The sequence below is a fragment of the Leptidea sinapis genome, chromosome 44 (assembly GCF_905404315.1).
Source record: "Leptidea sinapis chromosome 44, ilLepSina1.1, whole genome shotgun sequence".
Classification (NCBI taxonomy): domain Eukaryota; kingdom Metazoa; phylum Arthropoda; class Insecta; order Lepidoptera; family Pieridae; genus Leptidea; species Leptidea sinapis.
This window is the reverse complement of record NC_066308.1, coordinates 4615500-4637825: the sequence shown is the minus strand read 5'-3', so window position 1 is coordinate 4637825 and position 22326 is coordinate 4615500. Positions and strand designations below refer to the sequence as shown.

General features: G+C 36.3%; 1 protein-coding gene across 3 annotated transcripts in view; it reads right to left on the bottom strand.

Moving 5' to 3' along the window:
• Positions 1-22083, bottom strand: part of LOC126977309 (uncharacterized) — a 341105-nt gene extending 319022 nt beyond the window's left edge. For all 3 annotated transcript variants that reach the window (XR_007732180.1, XM_050826084.1, XM_050826083.1), the window contains exons 1-3: positions 21836-22083; positions 1706-1841; positions 499-753 (exon numbers count right to left, since the gene is read on the bottom strand). Coding sequence is in view for 2 of the 3 variants with exons in the window: in XM_050826084.1 (XP_050682041.1) it covers positions 499-724 (226 nt within the window). In the remaining variant the exon portion in view is untranslated. The remainder of the gene's footprint in view (positions 1-498; positions 754-1705; positions 1842-21835) is intronic.
• Between the last annotated feature and the right edge of the window lie 243 nt (positions 22084-22326).

Genomic DNA, 22326 nt, shown 5'->3' with positions numbered 1-22326 from the left:
TGGAGGACCGCCTCACAACCAGATAGTGGGGATGAAATCTAATTTGTGGCGTGTCGTGCTTAACTGGTATTCGGCGGCAGGAATCAGGTGAAACAGCCATTAGGAACACTCCCCGTGATAAATGCGGTAAAAGACACAATGAAACGACGTCTCTACGAAACGCCAAGTGATCTAACCGTTCACAGAGCACAGGGTCTCCAACAATTCGAGCTGCTCTGCGTTGCACGCGGTCAAATGGATCGAGCTGATACTGGGGATCGCCAGACGATGACAGCGATATGTGGCCGGATCTGTGCTTTGTAGAACGCTAGATTGTAGGCCGGCTAAAGGTATTGCCGCACTCTATTTATGACGCCCAGCTTCTTTGAAGCCAATTTGGCTTTGCCCGCCAGTAGGGTTTTTTTGGGGTAAAAGTGCAGACTTGAGACTTCAGGGGATTACATTCTGACTCCCCCTAGTTCCAAGTCTCATATTTAGCTGTTCACTGTTAATACTCACTACTAAGATGACGGTGCCTCCAACCAACGCCTACAGTCAGCTCCTTGTACCCCTCGAACAGTCCGAAGCTGATTCTGGCTTCTGACACAGTGGGGTTCCGCAGACCCCTGGCAGTCGCATCCACCCAGTGCCAGGTCCCCAGAGCCGCGACCACCAGCGCGATACACAGACACGAACCGAAGAACGTCGCGTAGATCATCGATCGCTTGAACATGTTTAACTTCATCTTGACGTGTTATTCATTCAGTCATGCTCCTGTGAATTGCAATTACATTACAATCAAATTATCTGATTATCTATCGATGTATCCCCGTCGTCCGGACAAATAGGAAATTTTCAGATCCCAAGATATTCCAGAGACTCTATAGAATTTTTAGTTTTACAATAAGCATACGGTGATCGATTCAGTTGAATGCCTTGGAGAGATCACAGAACACAGCGGGAGGTGCGACGCCTCCCAGGGCACAGATTTGTTAAAAGAAGATCCCGCGTCTTGAGTGGACTGGGCTTTTGTAAATCCGAACTATTCTTATGCAATATTAAATTTATATTAAAGTGTGCCAACAAGATCATAGTCGCTCGGAAGGCAATGGAGATGGGTATGCTCGGAGTTTCCCTGCGAGATCGTATCAGAAATAAGGAGATCCGTGGGAGAACCAAAGTCGCCGACATAGTCAAGATAGTTGCGAAACTGAAGTGGCAATGGGCACGGCACATAGCTTGACGGATAGATGGCCGATGGGACAGTAAATTCCTCGAATGGCGACTACGTACTCCGGTACGGTACGATATCCGTATCGTAAGCCCCCCACAAGATAGACCGACGATCTCGTCAAGATCGCCGGTAAGGTTGGATGAGGGCAGCGCAGGACCTATCGTCATGATGATCTTTGGCGGAGGCCTGTGTCCTGCAGTGGACGTCTTCCGGCTGAAATTATGTGCCAAAAGTTGCTCTGGCATGATTTTACATAAGGCTTGCGGTATAGGCCCATATTAGATATGGGCCTATACCTTCTTATATGTCTTCGTGCGAAATTATTCCTTAACCACTCAAAAATGCATAACGTTATGTTCAAGCTTTCACTTCTGCCGGCACTCCCGGAGTGCAACCCGTATTTTTTATTATTTGAGTAGTTGGGAAAAAACTGTATTGATGTACAAAAATACATATAAATGATATGTTAGATATCGTTGGTCACGAACATACCAAAGTTGTTGTCGGGTCAGCCACCAGGTGGCGTTGTATCACATTTCGTAGTCTACAGGAGCGTGCGAACTAGTGAAACCTCCATTGTAACCTCCATAACGACAGGTTTTTCCCTCGCGCGAGATCGATGGAAAATCTGAAACAATAGAAATGTCATGTGTCAAGGCATTGATGAGAAAAGACATAAATTGTCAGCATTCATACGTTGGAAATTACATGTTCTTGTTAGCGATTCGTAGATAATTTTTACACAAATAGTAACTATTGCAGTTATTGTATTGTTGGTTAAAAAATAACATTGATTTTACTATGAAAAAAGTGTGTATGTACTTGTGTATGCGCGCAAGAAGTTATACTTTTTTGGCCTAACGAAGCAAAAATCATTAAAACGATTTATAACTCGTGCTATTCTACTATTTTAGAAAGAACAGTTTTGTAAAAATCTTACAAAGATGGCTTTGACAATTAATTATTAAATAATGAATACGGCTGTATGGGCTTGAAACCTTTGCCTGTCCTAATATTGGACGAAGAAACCAAAAAAAAAATTATGAATGAGGCAAACGTCAGAAAATATTAGGAACCAACTTCACCCTGTTACTTTTATGTTACTCATAATTTTTTCATAACGCGCCTAAATAAGTATAACTTCAAAAAGTAGATGGAAAATGGTAGGCCCATATGTAATAAGTTGAAATATTATCTTTAAATCCGTCATTTGTTCAATGTTCAAAACAAATGTATTACGATATTCAAAAGAATTGTTAAAAAACGTTTGTGCGGTAAAGGTAAAATAAAACATTTAAATTAAATTTAATTTTAATTTAATTAGAAATGACATCAAACCCTAACGGCCATTCCCAATATTCATTGTATCTCTTACTTGAGATAAAAATCGTAACTATCGTTGACTTTTCTGTCCCAATAAACTTATCGATGGTAATTCACCTTATACACGCTGTCTGTCAATGGGACGACGTATAGCTTACCAGCGATATAAAGTTTGTATGGAAATTGCAATTCACGCGTCCCAATATAAGGCGATGAGAATGACTTATCGGGTATATTGGGACAGCTTCAGTTATTGACAGCTAATTACTGAAGGTTGTAATGTATCTCTAATCTGTAGATAGTATATTGGGAACGGCCGTTAAGGAATCAATTTTGAAAAAATAAATGTGAATGTAGTGTCAGTTACCCAGAAAGTAGTATTAATTGATATTTATGTAAAGTGATTTGGAGTTATAAATTAATAATTATATTCATACTTTCATTGGGACTTAATGTCTTGTGTGCCTAACAAATAACAGAGTACTAAACGATGGTCTCATGCAGACAGGAGATTAATTTACTGTTTGAAGTCCGAATGATTTCAAATAGGGACTAAATAAAACATACAAGGAACTGGTTGACCTATCGTTTCACGCAACGTTTTGGTCCTATACATCATCATCAGCCGGAAGACATGTTCTGCTGGAGATTGGATATCACAGGGAAACTTCGAGCATAGCCCTATCCATTGCCCTCTGAGCGACCATGAGCTTTCTCATAAGGCCCATAGTTAGCGACCACGTCTGCGTACCGTAAGTCATCACTGGCAACACACACTGGTTGAAAACCTTCGTCTTTAGACACCGTGGTATTAAGGTTACTATAACATACATGACTTTCTTAATGATACCACAGATTGAGAATGGACCGACCGCCCTGAGGCTTTTAAATAACGTACATTACAAAAAGAATGCCTCAGACCTGAGAAGAACGGGCGCAACAAACTCAGCGGGCTTCTTTTATCTTATCATAAAAGTATGGTTACAAAGTAATATCGTACAATTATTAAGCTTATTATTTAAAAGCCTGAGGGCGGTCGGTCCATTCTCAATCGGTGGTATCATTAAGAAAGTCATGTATGTTATAGTAACCTTAATACCGCAGTGTCTGAAGACGAAGGTTTCCAACCAGTGTGTGTTGCCAGTGATGACTTACCGTACGTTATTTAAAGTCGAGAAAATTTTACGGAGCTTCTCGAACGCTGGTCCTAAACATGCTGCATGCATTTTCTTAAATTCCACACCACACCTGAATTTCTCAACCGATTAAATTCCGTTCCTAAGCTATTCAAATATTAGGTTACGATTCCATATACAGTGGGAACACCCCGTATACGTACACGGAAATCGGACCGGTTGAGCCGTGTACGGAATGAGGCACACTCACCTATATGCATATAAATATCGATTGATTTCACCCAGTTTTACCACCACGTTTTCTATTATATGTTTAACCACGGGCGTGTAAAAAAAGAAGGACTCCGCGCCGTGATATTACCAAGTGAAGCACCGTTATGCTAGTGTGTGTGCGGTTACGGGGGATACTAGTTACACAATTTATTCTCCCTTAAATAATCATATATGGCCACAAATACTTATATAGTATCGTTTTTACACTTTTTCACAACGCACGACGGCATTTTTGAAATATTTTATTGAGACACAAACTGATCTGTCTGTATATTGTCTGTGACAATAACAATTCTCATAATGGCCGCCTATCGGCCTGTAGTAGTGTAAGTGTGTGCGTGGGGCTATGTATTTACACGTTAATCGGCTTGTTTTGGTGCTACACTGTTATGTAAGGTGACACGGAGTCCTTATTTTTTTACTAGTCCGTGTATTTAACTAGCTGACCCGACAGACACTGTTCTGTCAATAAGAAATGATGTAAATATTCGGGAATAATGTAGTCTAAAGCCATCGGAAATATGTAGTCAAAAAATGAAACAAAAACGTATTTCTGAATGATTTTTTAATATGTAGTTATAAAATGATAAGGATTCATATCGTATTTGTGTAAACAGATTTTACATTACCGCTTTATAATTGCTAACTTCTTAAAGTAATAAAATGAATATAATATATTATACTTAAGAGATAGACATATGCCTTCGAGGACTTTTCTGTAGACCTATATAAGATACAAATTTCCACCATACATTATTTTATTATATCTCAAAGGGTTTAGACAGCGTTTTCGTTGAAAGCTCCCGGGCGGCTTATTTTTTTTCCTAAACCTCCAATAAATATCGTTAATTTACACACAAATTTGTACAAAAACTAGACAAATTATATACTTAAACCGTTCTCAAGAACCACGCTATCCGTTAGTGCAAACAGCATGAAAATCAGTGCGGTTGTTTTTGGGTTTATCGCCAACAGACAGACGCGGCAAAGGATGTTGTTTGATTATGTTTGTTTTTTTTTTTTTATGGAATAGGAGGATAAACGAGCGTACGGGTCACCTGTTGTAAAGTGATCACCGCCACCCACAATCTCTTGCCACACCAGAGGAATCACAGGAGCGTTGCCAGCCTTTAAGGAAGGTGTACGCGCTTTTTTTGAAGGTACCCATGTTGTATCGTCCCGGAAACACCGCACAAGGAAATTCATTCCACAGCTTTGTAGTACGTGGAAGAAAGCTCCTTGTAAACCGCACTGTGGAGGACAGCCACACATCCAGATGGTGGGGATGATATCCTAACTTGTGGCGTGTCGTGCGAAGGTGGAATTCGGCGGCAGGGGTCGGGTTGAACAGCTCTTCGGAACACTCCCCGTGATAAATGCGGTAGAAGACACACAATGAAGCGACGTCTCTACGCAACGCCAAGTGATCCAGCCGTTCACAGAGCACTGGGTCCCCGACAATTCGAGCTGATCTGCGTTGCACGTGGTCAAATGGATCGAGCTGATACTTTATAATATTATGTAGTGATAATATGTATTAAAGTATTATTTACAGCATTTGCGGACTTATGTATGTATCTTGATGTAATATAAAATATAAAATATGCAAATATAATATTAATTAAGGCAGCGACCGTGCTATTTTTTAACCGACTTCAAATAGGGGGAGGTTGTCAATTAGATCGGTATTTTTTTTTATGTATGTACACCGATTACTCTGAGATTTATGATCCGCTTTACGTAATTTTTCCATCCTCCATCCACTTTAGTTCGATGCAGAATAGATGCCATTTGGTCCCATAAAAATTTTATGCTTCGTCATAGTTTGGACCACTAGTTTTCATTTTATGAAAATTTTTGTTTACCTCGATGATATAATTGTTTTGTGTGTACGGCTTTTCTAATAGTTTGCATTCAGATTGATTATGTATTATAATTATTAACTGTCACTAAAAAGTAAAAAATAAAAAAACTGAAAAGTATCAAATAACTAAAAATTTATTTAACCCTTACCTTTAATATTAATAAAATGCTATTATTTATATGTGCTACATATTGATAGCTTTGAAGTCAGTGCCAAGCCCTAAACAAAATATAACTTAATATTATAAACAGCTTACAGTTTACTGTACTTATTAAGGCTTAGTTTACACACATATAGTCTTATAATAAGCAAGTTAACCACAGCAGTTTGTATGTGTAAAAAATAAAAAATGCTGCCCAAATCAACTATTTCACGCGGACGAAGTCCCGGCTAGAAGCTAGTCATCTATACATTCTATACATATAAATCAAAATTGGAGTGTCTGTTTGTAATATTGAAATAACCGTTTTTTACCACATGTATATGAATATAATATATATACCGTAAATATACACACCAAAATAACATTTTTTACAATTTTTGTCTGTCTGCTGTTTGTTCCAGCTATTCTCTGACGGGACTTTTATTGGCAAGTAGCTGATGTTATAAGGAATAACTAAGGCTACATTTATTTTAGAAAAAATCTTATATTTTAGAAAAATAAAGTAATGTTACAATGTCAAGAAACGGTCTTACTCTCAAAATCCTATTAATATTATAAATGTGAAAGTTTGTAAGTCTGGATGTATGTTTGTACGTCTTTAACGCAAAAACTACTGAATGGATTTTGATGAAACTTTACAATAATATAGCTTACACACCAGAATAACACATAGGCTATTATTTATAAAACTATCGCGTGAATTATACTTTATATGCCAAAACAACGTTTGCCGGGTCAGCTAGTAATATCTTAATATATATATTTCTTGTGTGCGTGTGTATGTCACTGAACTCCTCTTAGACGGCTGGACCGATTTTGATGAAACTTTCTGTGTGTCTTCAGGTGGATTCGAGGATGGTTTAGATTCACAATTGAACTACCTCCTAAACGGCCGGACCGATTTTGATGATATTTTTGTGTGTTCCAGTGAATTTGAGATTGGTGTGTGTCTTCAGGTGGATTCGAGAATGGTTTAGATTCACAATTAAACTACATCCTAAACGGCTGGACCGATTTTGATGATTTTTTTGTTTGTTTCAGTGAATTTGAGATTGGTTTAGATTCTCAATTCCGTCCATATTATATAATTCTCCTGCTGCGTATGTTAGTGAACTCCTCCTAACGGCTGGACCGATTTTTCAAATTTAAGACGTGTGTACAGGACAACGACTGTCGGGTCCACTAGTATAATATAATTATCTAGTCTGGCCATAAAATTATGTCACAAATAAAGATGCACTTATGTTTCTTTGACGTAATGTAATCTTAATAAAACCAATATGTATTTATTTTTATTTCTAACAGCTCCATTTTCTTTAAGAGAGGATGTGTTAGCATATACCGATCTATAGTATAATACGAAATTATAACGAAATAATATAAATCAGATGTTTTAAAGTTGTAACAATGGACAGACGAGTAGACATACAGAAGAATATTAAATAAAGTATATAAAATTCAGTTATAACTAACACGTGTATTAATCTTTTTATTGTCACGTTGACAGGGAGATGACAAAATCATCGGGATAGTATCAGATCATTTTGCGATGCGTAACGACTCAATCAATATTATTAACACTATTATAGGCAGATAATCCAAACAATTTTCTATTTTTTTTAAAGTGATAACCCTCACTTCTGGGATTAATTACACAAATAAAACTGAAAACAAAATTTTACTAACGATGCGGGGCTCGAAACCGCGACATCTCGCGTTCCGCGCGAGCGGTCTTTCCAACTGTCTGTAACCGTTCGAGTGACACATTGTTTATAACCTGAAGCCACAACCTGAGAGTTGAAAAAAGCATACAAGATTTTATAAAGGATATGTCACTCGTACGGTTGGCTCAGTTGTAAAGAGCGCTCGTACGGAATGCGAGTGGACACGGGTTCGAGTCCCGCATCGTTCATAAAATTCTGTTATCGGTTTTATTCAGATAATCCAGACGAATGCAGCACTCACTCGGAATATGATCACATAAAACTTCATAAATACATATCAGTCTGGCACTTAACCTTGAAAAAACGCACAAACAGTCACTTTCACATTTATAATACAGCATATCCAACTTCCAAGTCAGTTTTATTATAATGGTAGTTATCTAAATAAAAATGTCATGATGATGCGTCCGAGTGGGTTCCGGTAGGGGACAGGTGGTGGGGTGCACTGTGCATATGGCGTCATTTGTCACGCTCAAGTGATCACTTGTCTATCGTTACGCCTGCCTGCTAACTGTTTCATGTACAAGGCCAATGATAACATTTTTAGTATCATATTTTATGACCCAATGATGGCCGGGACAATTGAGTTGAAGATACCAAGAGGCCGGAGCCCACGACGCCAGTCTGATCAAATATCCGAGCAGACTAACAAACCCATTAGCATCGCACTCCACCATACGACAGACCGAAACAGATGGAGGAAAGCTGTAGACGAACTTAAGCGGAGTCACGATCCTCAGCAATGAGGGAACGACTGTGAAGAAGAGAGATTTTGGCCCAAAATAAATTAATAAATACATGTAAATGTCAGACGGTAGTAAAATGTATCTGTTTCTTTGTATCTCCCTTCAGGTTCAGACCTATACAGACACCAGTGGGAGGCTCCTTTGCACAGGATGCTGGCTAGATTTTGGGTAGCACAACGGCGCCTATTTCTGCCGTGAAGCAGTAATACGTAAACATTATTGTGTTTCGGTCTGAAGGGCGCCGTAGCTAGTGAGATTACTGGACAAATAAGTCTTAACATCTCATAACGTCTATAGGTGACGAGCGCAATTGTAGTGGCGCTCAGAATTTTTGGGGTTTCATTAATCCTAAGCGGCATTGCATTGTAATGGGCAGGGCGTATCTATTACCAACAATTAAACGTCCTGCTCGTCTCGTCAATTATTTTCAAACTAAAAACTATTTTTTAAGGGACTTTCACTGGCAGATACCAAGGGAATTAATTAGAGTTTAATAAGTAAAATCTATGAATTTATGAACCAAACAGATTAAATAGTCATATTGCTATGTAAACCAAACCTAAGCCTCTCGTATGTGTTATAATCCTCGCGCGTTGAGTTGGGGAACGGCTGTGTCTTAGTGACGTCAGGTCAAGCCAAAACACTTCGAAAATGACCAATCAAAAATACGACTGGATGCTGACGTCACACAGGACAACAGGGTTTCGTCCCCGTGGCTTGTTTGAACACGCGGTTATGTGTGTAATGCAGGTGTGCTCAAGCATGAACTGCTGATGATATCTCAAAATTGTAAGACTACCATGAATCGACTCTGAGAGGCTTCAAGTATGTGTGATGAAAGATTGTCGTCTACATAGTGTCACGATGACATAGATATTAGTTTTGCGCACAATAATATGCATTTTTAATAGTCAAGGTGAGTGTAGGTGTGCTCTAAAATGTCAATGTCAAAAACTCATAATTATTCAAAATTGCGAATTTATTGGTTCTTACAAACGCGTTCTAGTGTCTAAAGTCTATCCCCCTTATTCATAATGGTCCACTAACTTTAAACAGCCGCTAAGGAGTGTTTTTCCTCATTCTGACTTAGGTCAATAGAAGAAGACAGAGTGCGAATTAGCAATGCTTTAAGTTAGCAGACTATTACGAATAAGGGGGCTAAACTTAACTTAAGAGTGACTTTGGATGTTGAATCTGCATGACACTGCATGTCCTGAGCATACTTTTCATAAGATGGTACGTAATTAAAGATTTTATTATCCTAAAACAAAATCTGTGAATAGTTCTATATCGGATTTTTTCTCGAGATCGACTCAGAAAGTACTCGCGATCGACCGTTTGAGCACCCCTGGTGTAATGTTTATCAACAAGATGGCGACCTTCATATGGCGCGAGACACGGTAAGTACCGCAGTAAGCGGTCACACGTCGCCAGTTATGGCGGCCACGGTGCCAGCACGTACGTAGCTATCACAAATCTATCTGTATCAGAGATAGACCGCATAGCGATATCTAGTCGTAGGACTATGAATATACACAATATATACTAATATTACAAATGTGAATGTAAGTTTGTTTGTTAAGCTTTTCCGCCTAAACCACCGAACCGATTTTGATAAGATATTAAGTCTCATTTGCGCAGTGATTTCACTAGCTTCGGCGCTCTTCAGACCGAAACACAGTTATGCTTATACATTACTGCTTCAAGGCAGAAATAGGCGCCGTTGTGGTACCCATAATCTAGCCGGCATCCTGTGCAAAAGAGCCTCCCACTGGTGTCTGTATAGGTCTGAACCTGACGTCATTACGATGGCGATCTGTCCCTTTCTTACCGCGCGGGCATTTTAAACAAATCAACCCGGTCGGAGTCGAGAGCGGCCGCTAGTAAACTTGCACATCAAACAATTCTAGTTAAATTTGTACTACTATAGTTATATGATTGAACAGTTATCGTTATTGGCGGCATATCCAATTAGTAATAGCTAAAATTAATTGATGTAATGTTTGCGTGATTGTATGGTGATGACCGCGGAGTATTTAACCCTACTAGATAACTAAACTACAATACACATGATACAATATACAGTTACAATATTACTTTATTAAGTACTAGCTAATGCCCGCGGCTTCGTTCGCGTAAATAAAGGGTTTTAAAAAATAATAAGGTAGTTTGAAATTGAAGATTATCGCATGTACTATTCCAGTTCCGGTTCCCGTTTTCGCTCCCGTTCTCAACAAATTAAATTAATCTTATTACGAGGAAGACTGCTATGGCAAACTAAACCTGCTATTGGTATAGTTAGAGCTAATCGACGTGATTTTCAGTTTTAAGCAAATCCCGCGGGAACCATGGATATTTTCGGGATAAAATGTCTATGTCCTTTCCCATGTTTAGTCTATCGCTGTACCAAATTTCAACAAAATCGGTTCAGTAGCTCCGGCGTAAAAGCGTAACAAACAAAATTACTATTTTTAATATTAGTAGCGATATTTATTTTGTCATTTGCAACGTCCCAAAAACACTGCAAAACATTTTGGTTTAAGGATTTTTGAATATTGTTTGAGTTTCTCCTGTATTGTTCTCGCGAGCTGCAATTTAGCTGAAAAATTTAATGTTGGGTCAAAATTAAGCCTATTTATGATAGACTGCCATTATTTTATATCCTGTTATAGGTAAAACAATTTAGTATGTTTTTAAGGTGATAACTCTCACTTCTAGGATTAAAACACAAATAAAATTTGAAAAACAAAATTTTATGAACGATGCGGGACTCGAACCCATGTCCTCCAGCGTTCCGTGTCTGTGCTCTAACCAACTGAGCTAACCGTTCGACTGACGTATCGTCATAAAATCTTGTATGCTTTGTTCAACTATCAGGTTGTGGCTTACTACTAATACTACTAATAGGGTTTTCATGTCTGATCTGGAAAGGTCTTGAAACGTCAACGTTAGCAAACATATTAATAATAAAAAAGTAACTTTTACGCAAAAATCGAATGTAACAACAAAATTACAATTACATGTGTTTTAAATTTTAATCCTTTAAAAAGTATTTTATGTAAATATATAACACTCCCGTTAAACAAAGAAATAGTATATTACGCACCTAGGGAAAAAGCATGTCATTCTGACCCGCGGAACATTGATCGCGGTTGGCAATGTCCTACTTATCTCACGTGGTGCGTAAACGATTTTGTTTCCCACCTGGATGAATAGCTCGCTTTTAGTCCCTGATACGAATGAGAAAAGACGTCTTGCCGGGAGACAATCGGCCATTTTTCTGACAGCTTTTCATCGAGGTGGAAAAAAATACCATTTTAAATGTCACCTATTGATTTTAAGATATTTAACGAGTGGCAAAAAGTATAAAAGTTTCATTAATCTCTTTTAATGAAAAAAGTGGGTCAAATTTAGCAATAATAAGTAACCTTTGATCAGACGAACGTTGTTAAGGTATAAGGCATTACCGTTATCGATTATGTTTGCCAATAACATAGTTATCGTAAAAATATATTACCTATAATTGGCAGAAGAGTATTGTACAATTCATAGCTCACAGATTTTATACTGATTGAAAACAGGGTCAAAAGTAAAAACTTTCATTCAATCAAACATCCAATCACTATGCACTACAATACTACACATTCTATGAAAATTTAATATAAAAAAATCGTCACCTTTTTGGCTCTTAATAGTGATTTTCATTATTATAACACTAGAAATAACGGATTGCTTGTAACTAATTCTAGTAGGCTTTATAAGATACATAATAGCTTTAAGGGTAAATGTATACACTTCTATAATAAAGTCCCAGCCACTGTTCAGGCATTATCTATAAATAAATTTAAATGTTTTTAAAAAGATGGCTCTGTCGCAAATCCTATTACTCCACTGCTGAATATCTAAATGATCGGACTGCCTGGGACTAGATTGTGATTATTTTATAGCGATAGAAATGACTGTACAGTATTGTATATTTTTATTGAAAAGAGCGCAAAAAAAGAATGCTGGGAGAGTTTCTAGCGCCTTCTTCTCTCTCAGAGCGCCATTTGTTTCCGAAGCGGTAGTAGTATCTAGTAGTTATTAGAAATGACATCAAAAAGAATTCTAAACGAATCAATTTTGAGAAAATAAATGCCTTCTATGCCTTTTTATGCCACTTCTGACTTACAGAGGCCATCTCTCCAATTGCCATAAAAATTTTCCCACTGGGAGGCTTCCTTGCAGCGGATGCCGGCTAGATTATGGGTACCACAACGGCGCCTATTTCTGCCGTTAAGAACTAATGTGTAAGCATTATTGTTTTTCAGTCGGAAGGGCGCAGTAGCTAGTGAAATTACTGGGCAAATGAGAATTAACATCTTATCTCACAAGGTGACAAGCGCAATTGTAGTACCGTTCAGAATATTTGGATTTCTCAAGAATCCTAAGATATATATCCTGATTGCTAAAATGACCTTTTAAAATAAGGAAACTAAAACCTTATGTCATTTTACTGATTATGTGACGAACGTACGAACGATATCGACTATATCAGTTTAAAGTTATTTCATATCTGTAATAGTTACGGAATAATAACCTGGTCACACTTAAGGCGACACTAAATGCCGGCGACCTTGAGCGATATGAGTTCACGGCTCCTATGTATAACAAAGCCAATATTTTCAAAATTCTTGGGTCGAAAATGTAACCTTTTTACAGGCGCAAACTGCTTAATTGCTTACAATCCTCATTATTGATTACTAATCTGAATAAATGTACCAACATAAAAAAGTAAAATCTATAAGAACAACTTTTATGACAGTAGTATACTAAACAAATGCATGATGCCGAGAAAAAACTTGTTTAACTGCAAAGAAAACTGGTAGTTCATAATAGCTCTGGAGTGCTAACTTTAACCAACAATAAGCATTAGCAACCTACAAGTAAGACTTAAGGGTATGTGTAACAGGATAAAGTAGTGTTCATAGCTCCAAATCCTATATTTTCACCACAAAACTTGTCTAAAAACACCTTGTTTGCATGTTTTCTGTTTACCCTTCGCCTTAACGATTACATTCGCATTATCGTGTCGCGGTGTTTGTTACCAAACTCCTCCGAAATGGCTAAACCAATTTGTGCGCATAAGTAGATCGGGTCACTGTTGTAGGCAGATAATCCATCTGCCTGTTCCACCACTAGCACCCACTCGGAATATGAGCATAATATAAAACTTCATAAATACGTAGTTTATATGGAAATACAACGTTTGCTGGGTCAGCTAGTTCGATTCAAAACCTTTTTTACGCTATGCAAGTTGAAATCAGTCTTCCCCAGTTTTATCATTAATTAACCATTCTACTTCCGTGTAATGTAACTTAATCGGTTATAAAGAGAAAACGGGCCGATCTGAACGATTTGTCCAATTCCGATGTTGGCCACGCTTGTCCACGAAAGCGCTCGAATTTCTACTTGGTTGGTCCAAGTGAAAACTATGTCGTTGAATATTAATATTATGTTAATTATTAGTGTTATATTATTCCATTTTGTTCAAATCACGCGTGGGTGTTGCATCTATAGTCGATTGAAATGTAAGCTTTGCATTTTTAGAGGACGCAATTTTATTTTTGGGACAAGTGTGGGGGGTCGATAGAAGCTTAACCCCAAGTTTGTGAACCCGGTCAAATTTGGAGCGCTGCAACAGCCTTCTAAATTTATGAAATTAAAATAATATAGAGATCAATTTTTCTCAAAAGACCACCTACAAGATTGGTGTAAGGTATAAGGTATTTTTGTAAAATATTGACATACCTTTTTTTTACACAAATTATTTTGCCCCAAGTTAAGCATATATAGCCTGTGTTATGGGTTACAAGACAATGATATATTTAATACAATATACTTACTTAAACATACATAAATACATTTTAACATCCATGACTCGGAAACAAACATCCATATTCATCATATAAATGCTTGCACCTACCGGGATTCGAACCTGGTACCTCTAGCTTTGTAGGTAGAATCGCTAACCACTCGGCTATACAGGTCGTCTAAATAAATATATAAAAAAAAGTTATTGCTCGCAAAAAAGAAAATTTTTATAGAAATTTTCTCGTTTTTTTGCTTTTAACTTCTTTAATTTTAAGTAAAGGGCAAAAAGTTACGGAACATATTTGTAGGGAAAGCGATTTGCTACAAATTATGTCGTTACGAATTTTTTGTAGGACGCATAGTTACCGAGATATCACGAAAAAGTTGTTTGCACCCCTTTTTCCAAGATGGCGGTCGGGGGACAAGGGCTGCAACCCGACAAACTTGGGGTTAAGCTTGTATTGACCCCCCACATATGTCCCAAAAATAAAATTGCGTCCTCTAAAAAATGCAATATTCCGTCCATAAATTGTAACATTCCAATGGACTACTATATCTAGATAGTAAGGCCATTTTCTGTGTCAAATTTTAGAATTTATTTTACCTTTTTCATATTATTTTTACTTTTTCTACATGCAGTAATTGCTTTGCTGCTTATCAAGTGAAAACATTTTAATTACACAAGTATTCACTGAACAATTTCAATACAAGTTTGTCAATGATGTCAGTTACAAGTGAAAATCGTGTCCTCAATAAGTTCATAAACATTTATATGTAACTAGCTGACCCGACAAACGTTGTTCTGTATATAATAAATAAAATAATGTTTTTATATGAATTTGTCAATAATATATCATAACATCAAAAATTACTTGGTAAAATATGCACCCTGCTGTCGTAATGAAATTGTTTCACAGCAGAACTGTCAAACCGTGCGTCAATAAATTCTCTCATAGAAATTATGTATGTCCATACATAATTTCATGTATGTCCATACATACATTCACATCAAAGAAAAAACAAATTTGTTGTTTTATTTAATTTAGCAGCATTTTCCTATTTATTCACCTTTTAAACCGTTCTCGAGTTTTAGCGAGACTAACGAACAGCAATTAATTTTTATATATTTATATGTAATTTTTTTCATTAAAAACCCTCCATCTAAAAGATATAACTAATTTAAAAATGTCAGTATAACGAAAATAATGCAATAATAAAATAATAACTGACTTTTATGTTAACAAAATTAAATCTATAGTCCGACTTAGTAGACTTTCCACTACTACGAGATCGGTATCTAGTGAGTGAGTTGTTTGTCCTCGATGGACTCCTAAACTAATCATTGGATTTTAATGGGGATTACTGCATGGAGGTCAGTTTAGTCCAACTTGAGAGATAGGATAGTTTTTATTTCGATTTGAGACCCATAATTATATTTATTTTCAATATTTTTTGTCTTGTATGGACATATTTTCTATGAGAGAATATATTGACGCACGGTTTTACAGTTCCGCTGTGAAACAATTTCATTATAACAACAGGGAGCATATTTTACGAAATAATTCTTGATTTTTTAAAATATAATTGGCAAATTCCTATAAAACGGCTTTTTTCTATTATCTACAGAACAACGTCTGTCGGGTCAGCTAGTATATGTACGAGGGCTGCACTAAAAGTATCGGGAATGGAATATTTCCACTGTTCCTGTCAAATTATAATCTTTTCAATTGAAAACTCCTTGGTTTTAAAAATCGAATACAATTTATTTATTTAAAAAAAGATTCTCGGTCTTGTCACAAGGTCTTTTCAAACTTTTTTAGTTGTTGAGAAAATGGAATTGACTCGAGAAAATTCTAGAGCGATGATTTATTATGACTTTCGAAGTGGTTCAACACAAAAAGTGTGTTGACCGGATGATTTCTGCATTTGGTGATGAAGCCCCATCCAACACCACTATTTATCGCTGGTTTGCTGAATTTCAACGTGGAAGTGTCAAGCTCAGTGATGATCCCCGTAAAGGTCGTCCAAAAACTGTAGTCACCAAAGAAAACGTTGATGCTGTGTATAAGCTGATTGAGAAAGATCGACATGTGACATAACGCGAAATTCAGGCAACTTTTTGGCATGAGTCAAATACAAATAATCTTGCATGAACAATTAGGTGTAAAAAAGTTGTTTTCCCGATGGATACCGCATTTGCTGTGTGAAGAGCAAAAAGCGGCTCGCGTTACTTGGTGCGTCAGAACTCTCGAAAGATTCCACGCAGGATCCTCAAATGCTGTATACAAGAACGTATCAGGTGACGAATCCTGGATATACGCGTACGAACCCGAAGCAAAAAAACCAGTCACGAGTTTGGGTGTTCGAAAATAAGTTAAAGCCAACAAAAATTGTTCGTTCACGGAGTGTTGCAAAAAAAATGGTGGCCACGTTTGTCTCCAAAACCGGCCATGTTGCGACTATTCCTCTGGAGAGACAAAGAACGGTTAATGTAGAATGGTATGCTAGCATTTGTTTGCCCCCGGTCGTTTCTGAACTCCGTAAAGAGAACTGCAACCGCCGCATCATCCTCCATCACGACAATGCGAGTTCTCACACCGCGCACATAACAAAAGAGTTTTTAGAGCAAGAAAACATAAAATTATTAGACCATCCGCCGTACAGCACCGACCTAAATCCTAATGATTTCTATGCTTTCCCTAAAATAAAGAATAAATTGCGTGGTCAGAGATTTTCATCACCTGACAAAACGGCCATTTTGGAGACCCCAACTTTCGAATGGAATGGTTGCTCCAATGATTGGTTCCATCGTATGGAAAAATGTGTCAAATTTCGCAGAGAATACTTCGAAAAGCAATAAATACATTTTTAAATAGTAATGTTGTGTCACTTCCTTCATTCCCGAAATTTTCAGTGCCCTGTCCTTCAGTGCCCATTTCAAGCCCTCGTACATAATATTTACTGAATTATGTTGAAATTGACATCCCAACTGACAGTTATTCGAGTGATGGTGTCAAATACAAAAGCAGTATAAACTTGCATTTTACTTTCGCTCACCGTTCAAAATCACTTGCGGCTACCTCAACTTCCATTCTGCGGAGTCAAAAACTTAAATTGCCATCATTACTGCAGTCAGCGACGTGTTTACCCAAAAATATCAGTTACGTAAGCACAGACAATGGCCACGCAATGCTTACGTAGGTACAATGCAGACATATAGTTGTCGGAAACGGGACGATGTACTTGAAACAATAGACGAGGGCGTTCAAATCTCACTTTAATGAGACTATCTGCGGCCGAAATCTGTTGCGCTCGTTAAGGCGAAGAGTAAGCAGAAAACACACAAACAAGGTGTTTTTAGACAAGTTTTTTGGTGAAAATATCGCATTTCGAGCTATGAACACTACTTAATCCTGTTACACATATCCTTAAGTCTTATTTGTAGGTTGCTAATGCTTGCTGTTGGTTATAATTAACACTCCCTTTTTGAACTACCACTTTTCCTTGCAGTTAAACAAGTTTTTTGGCATGGCATGACGCATTTTTTTAGTACAACTCTCAGAAATGTTATTCTTGTAGCTTGTACTTTTTTGTGTAGGTATATTTATTCAGATTAGTTATGAATAACGGGGATTGTAAGCATATAAACTGTTTTCCACGCAAGAATTTTGAAAATATTGGCTTTGTTACATAGATGGCGGGCCGGCAGCCGTGAACTCATATCGCTCAAGGTCGCTGGCATTTAGTGTCGCCTTAATAAAAACACCACATTAATCTACGATAAAAAAACAGCAAAGATTAACACAGTCGCCGAGAAAGCGAGTGAAACTGCTCACGCAGCACATATTATTATGTGATGCACGTACGAATAAATAAGAATAATTGCTCAATTGTGCTGGATTTAATATGTGAATTTGTGAACATAACAATCTCAATTATTATTCACTCATGGTTGGCCACAGCTCACAATTAATGGCAGATAGATTTAATTATGCACTAAATTCGATATTCATTTAATGTTGACGACCGATACCTATAGCCGAATGGTTAGTGATCCTGACTACTAAGCTAGAGGTCCCGGGTTCGAATACCGGTAGGTGCAATCATTTATATGATGAATATGGATGTTTGTTTCCGAGTCATGGATGTTTATATGTATTTAAGTATGTTTAAGTATTGTATTAAATATATCATTGTCTCGTACCCATAGTACGGGCTATGCCTAGTTTGGGGCAAGATAATTTGTGTAAAAGTGTGTCAATATTATAAAAAAAAATGTATTTCAATAATCCAAGGTATTTATGTTATTCATTCATGAAAATTTATTGAAGTAGGCGTTATTTTGCGGAAATCCGTAAGTATCCAAATGTTTTGAGTTTTCTTTAGAGTTAATTTCGCCAATATTTGTCTTTCAACAATTCGACACGTGTTTCTCCTCTACACGAGGCATCCTCAGGAGATGTTGACTCGCCAAACTCTGGCATGAGACTGAATTTGGCTTATTCATTCATCCCCGATTTTCCCCAATGAATAAGAAGTAAAAAAAGTCCCCAAAAGTAAATGTTTAAACATACATATAATGATTTTAAAGTAAAAATGTAAAGTAAATGTATGTGATGACATATAATGAGCTTCCTTGTGTGGTGTTTCCGGTTTTTCCGTAATCATCCTACAGATATTTTTTTTTTACCAATCAGTATGTTGACTATGAACAAATTTGTTGGATTTATGGTATCTCATGTAGTGGTGGTCCCCATTGGAACACTCCCCTTATCCATTGCTTTACACACTGTTCCACATATTCAAGATAATTACACATTTTCAGACATTTCAACAACTCTATTTATGATTTGTAAATCGATGTAAATGTAAATCTTGATAAAAAAGAGTGGCAATGAGTTTCTTGCTACTTCTTCTCATTAGCTCAACCCTTTCGAAGTAGCGGTAGATTCAATAAGAAAAATATTTTATTTTGACATTCATAAGTGTCATTTCCGTGACCTACGTGAATAAACTTGATTTGATTTGCGGACATTCGATTTTTTTTATATGAAAATAAGGGACGAGACGAGCAGGACGTTCAGCTGATGGTAATTGATACGCCCTGCTCATTACAATGCAGTGCCGCTCAGGATTCTTGAAATACCTCAAGAATTCTGAGCGGCATTACAACTGCGCTCGTCACCTTGTTAAGTCTCGTATGCCCAGTAATTTCACTAGCTACGGCGACCTTCAGACCGAAACAATAATGTTTACACATTACTGCTTCACGGAAGAAATAGGCGCAAAATTTTTTTTTTGCAATTGTAGTACCCATAATCTAGGCGGCACTCTGTGCAATGGAGCCTTCCACTGGTAAGATTTGTGCTGCCATTTTGTTTAGAAGTTGCGATTTATATTTTTTAATAAGAATTTATTTCTTCCCTTACTGTTAGTATCCCAAGGTTATTATGAATTTCTATGCTTCTTGTGAACCATGGGCAGTGACTATTTGTTTGAGTATTCAGACTTCTGCTGTTTGTATGATTTTTATGCAGTAAAGGTATAGCAACCTACCCTCAGAAATAAGACATGCCAAAACATTGACTTTTTTTAAGGTGGGTCTCAAATTATGAGACATTTCAATAAAATAAGTGGGTAGTTTATGTTTTATCTATTTGCCTAACATTGTATTGCATTGTATACCTACCAAAATCATTGATTGTAAGTACCTACCTTAATTGTAATAATGTTAATTTCTCATGTAAGTGACAATAGGTCTTATCGAGTCTTATAGTTGTTTAAACCTAAAAGATTTTTATGTGATTTCTAGGTTGATGAGTATTTTTAGTTTTGCATTTATTCATTAAGCAATTATAAATATAAAAATATTTCCATTTTTCATATTAATATCCAGGTATTGATGAGAGTCAGTGTGAGTTGGATTTATTAGCACTACCTTCTTAGCCATGCCTACTACTTGGTTAAGTCATATTACTAATAAGTCTTTTTAACCAACTTCAAAAAGGAGAAGGTTATCATTTCAATTAGTATTTTTTTTTATGTATGTACACCGATTAGTCCGAGATATATGATCTGATTTATGTAATTTTTGTGTAGAATAGAAGCCATTTGGTCCCATAAAAATTTTACATAGTTTGGCCCAATAGTTTTCATTTTATGAACATATTTTATGAAAATTTTTGTTTACCTTGATGATGTAATTGTTTTTTGTGGACGGCTTTTTTAGGAGTTTTCATTCAGGATGATTATATATTATAATTATTAACTGACACAAAAAAGTAAAAAATAAAAAAAAACTATGTTTAAAAAAACCGACTTCAAAAACTGAAAAGTATCAAATAACTATAAATTTAATTTAATACACCTTTAATATTAATAAAATACTATTATTTGTATGTGCTTCCTACTGATAGCTTTGAAGTCGGTGCCAAGCCAAATGTAAGTAAGTACCTGCACTCGCCACACGTGACTTTGAGCGGGATAGCTTCGTCTAGAACAAAACAATCCAAGCGGACAGACATGTGTGGCCACACAACGTTAATAATTACAGTAAGTAAGCTGTTTATAATATTAAGTTTTATTTTGATTAGGGCTTGGAAGAATACATGAAAACTCTCAGAAAACTAAATGTTCAACAGTTTTAAACATGTACCGTCACTAACAAATAAAAGAACATAAAGAAAAGTTTGAAATTTTCTGATTTGCCTTATATTAAGTATTTTCTTTATTTCTTCCTAAGTAAGGTATTCTGCTTTTGTCACCCCCTATCTATTTTTCCTTATTTTTTCATTACATATTTTTATATCCAATGTCTTATGGTCTATTGATAATGTAAGAACTAAGACATATTGACACCAACAAACAAATGAAATTACTTTAGATATTTCTTGGTAACATAAAAATCATTAAAAGTAAATCACAAAATTAAGCTACTATAAATTCAAAATTAAATTTCCATTTACACAGACAGATATTTGTGAAAGGACCTGTATTTATTTTTCATAGAATGCTCAGTAATAATCCGAACAACTCTAACAATACTCAAATCATAATAAATTTATCATAAGATATGTAATCATTGCATTGTTTTTAAGTACAATTATTTACATATTGTGCATAAATTTTCATATTTAATAGAATTGGAACTAATTATAGTAAGTAGAATCTCAGTATTAATATTTTACAATTTATTTAAATGCTGGTTAAAAAATTTATTACCTCAGTACCATTGATGTGTAAATATGAATCAATATCTTGTAAAAACCTGTTTTCTTGTTAAACAATTACACCATAATAATTGTCATTTGCAAAATTGAGTAAATAAAAATACTTATCTCACCTAATTCCTTCATAACGTTAGTAACGAATTGAGGAATATTAATTATCGATATTAATATGAATTATGTACGAAACATTGTACCTATAATATTCGTAACCCGTGAGTTATGAACCATGGAAAAACATTTACAATTACAAATTGTTTAATAATGTCAACATTCGTAAATTACTTATTAGTGACGAAAAATATGGAACAAACCTGCGACGAGTTCTTATTCCAGCTGAGTCGGTAGTATAAAAATTGGAACGGTGGCACGGTAAAATTTGTTAATGCAATCACTTTAATCAAAACAAACAGTATGCACTAAATGTAATACAGTATTTTTAAAAGAAGCAGCACAATAATTATATACTTATAGTACGTCAAACACAAATTACAACTTTTAAAAGTTTAATAATCGTAACACGAGCGCACTCAACAAATACACACAAGCACACAAGTGATGTCAAAGACAAACTGGCAAGCTGTCATCTGTTATCTAGCAACTTGGCAAGGGGCAGGGCAGTAATTGACTTCTGACAACTTGTCAAAACATTTGAATTTTGATCATGATTTGTTTTGGAAACAAAATATTGTGGCTGTTGGAATGTAGCTACCATTGCCTATGTATAGAACGCACTGACCTGTATAAATACCACTGGACAGGCTGTTTGACAGCAAATTTTTTGTGCATATTTGAAGCGCCACTC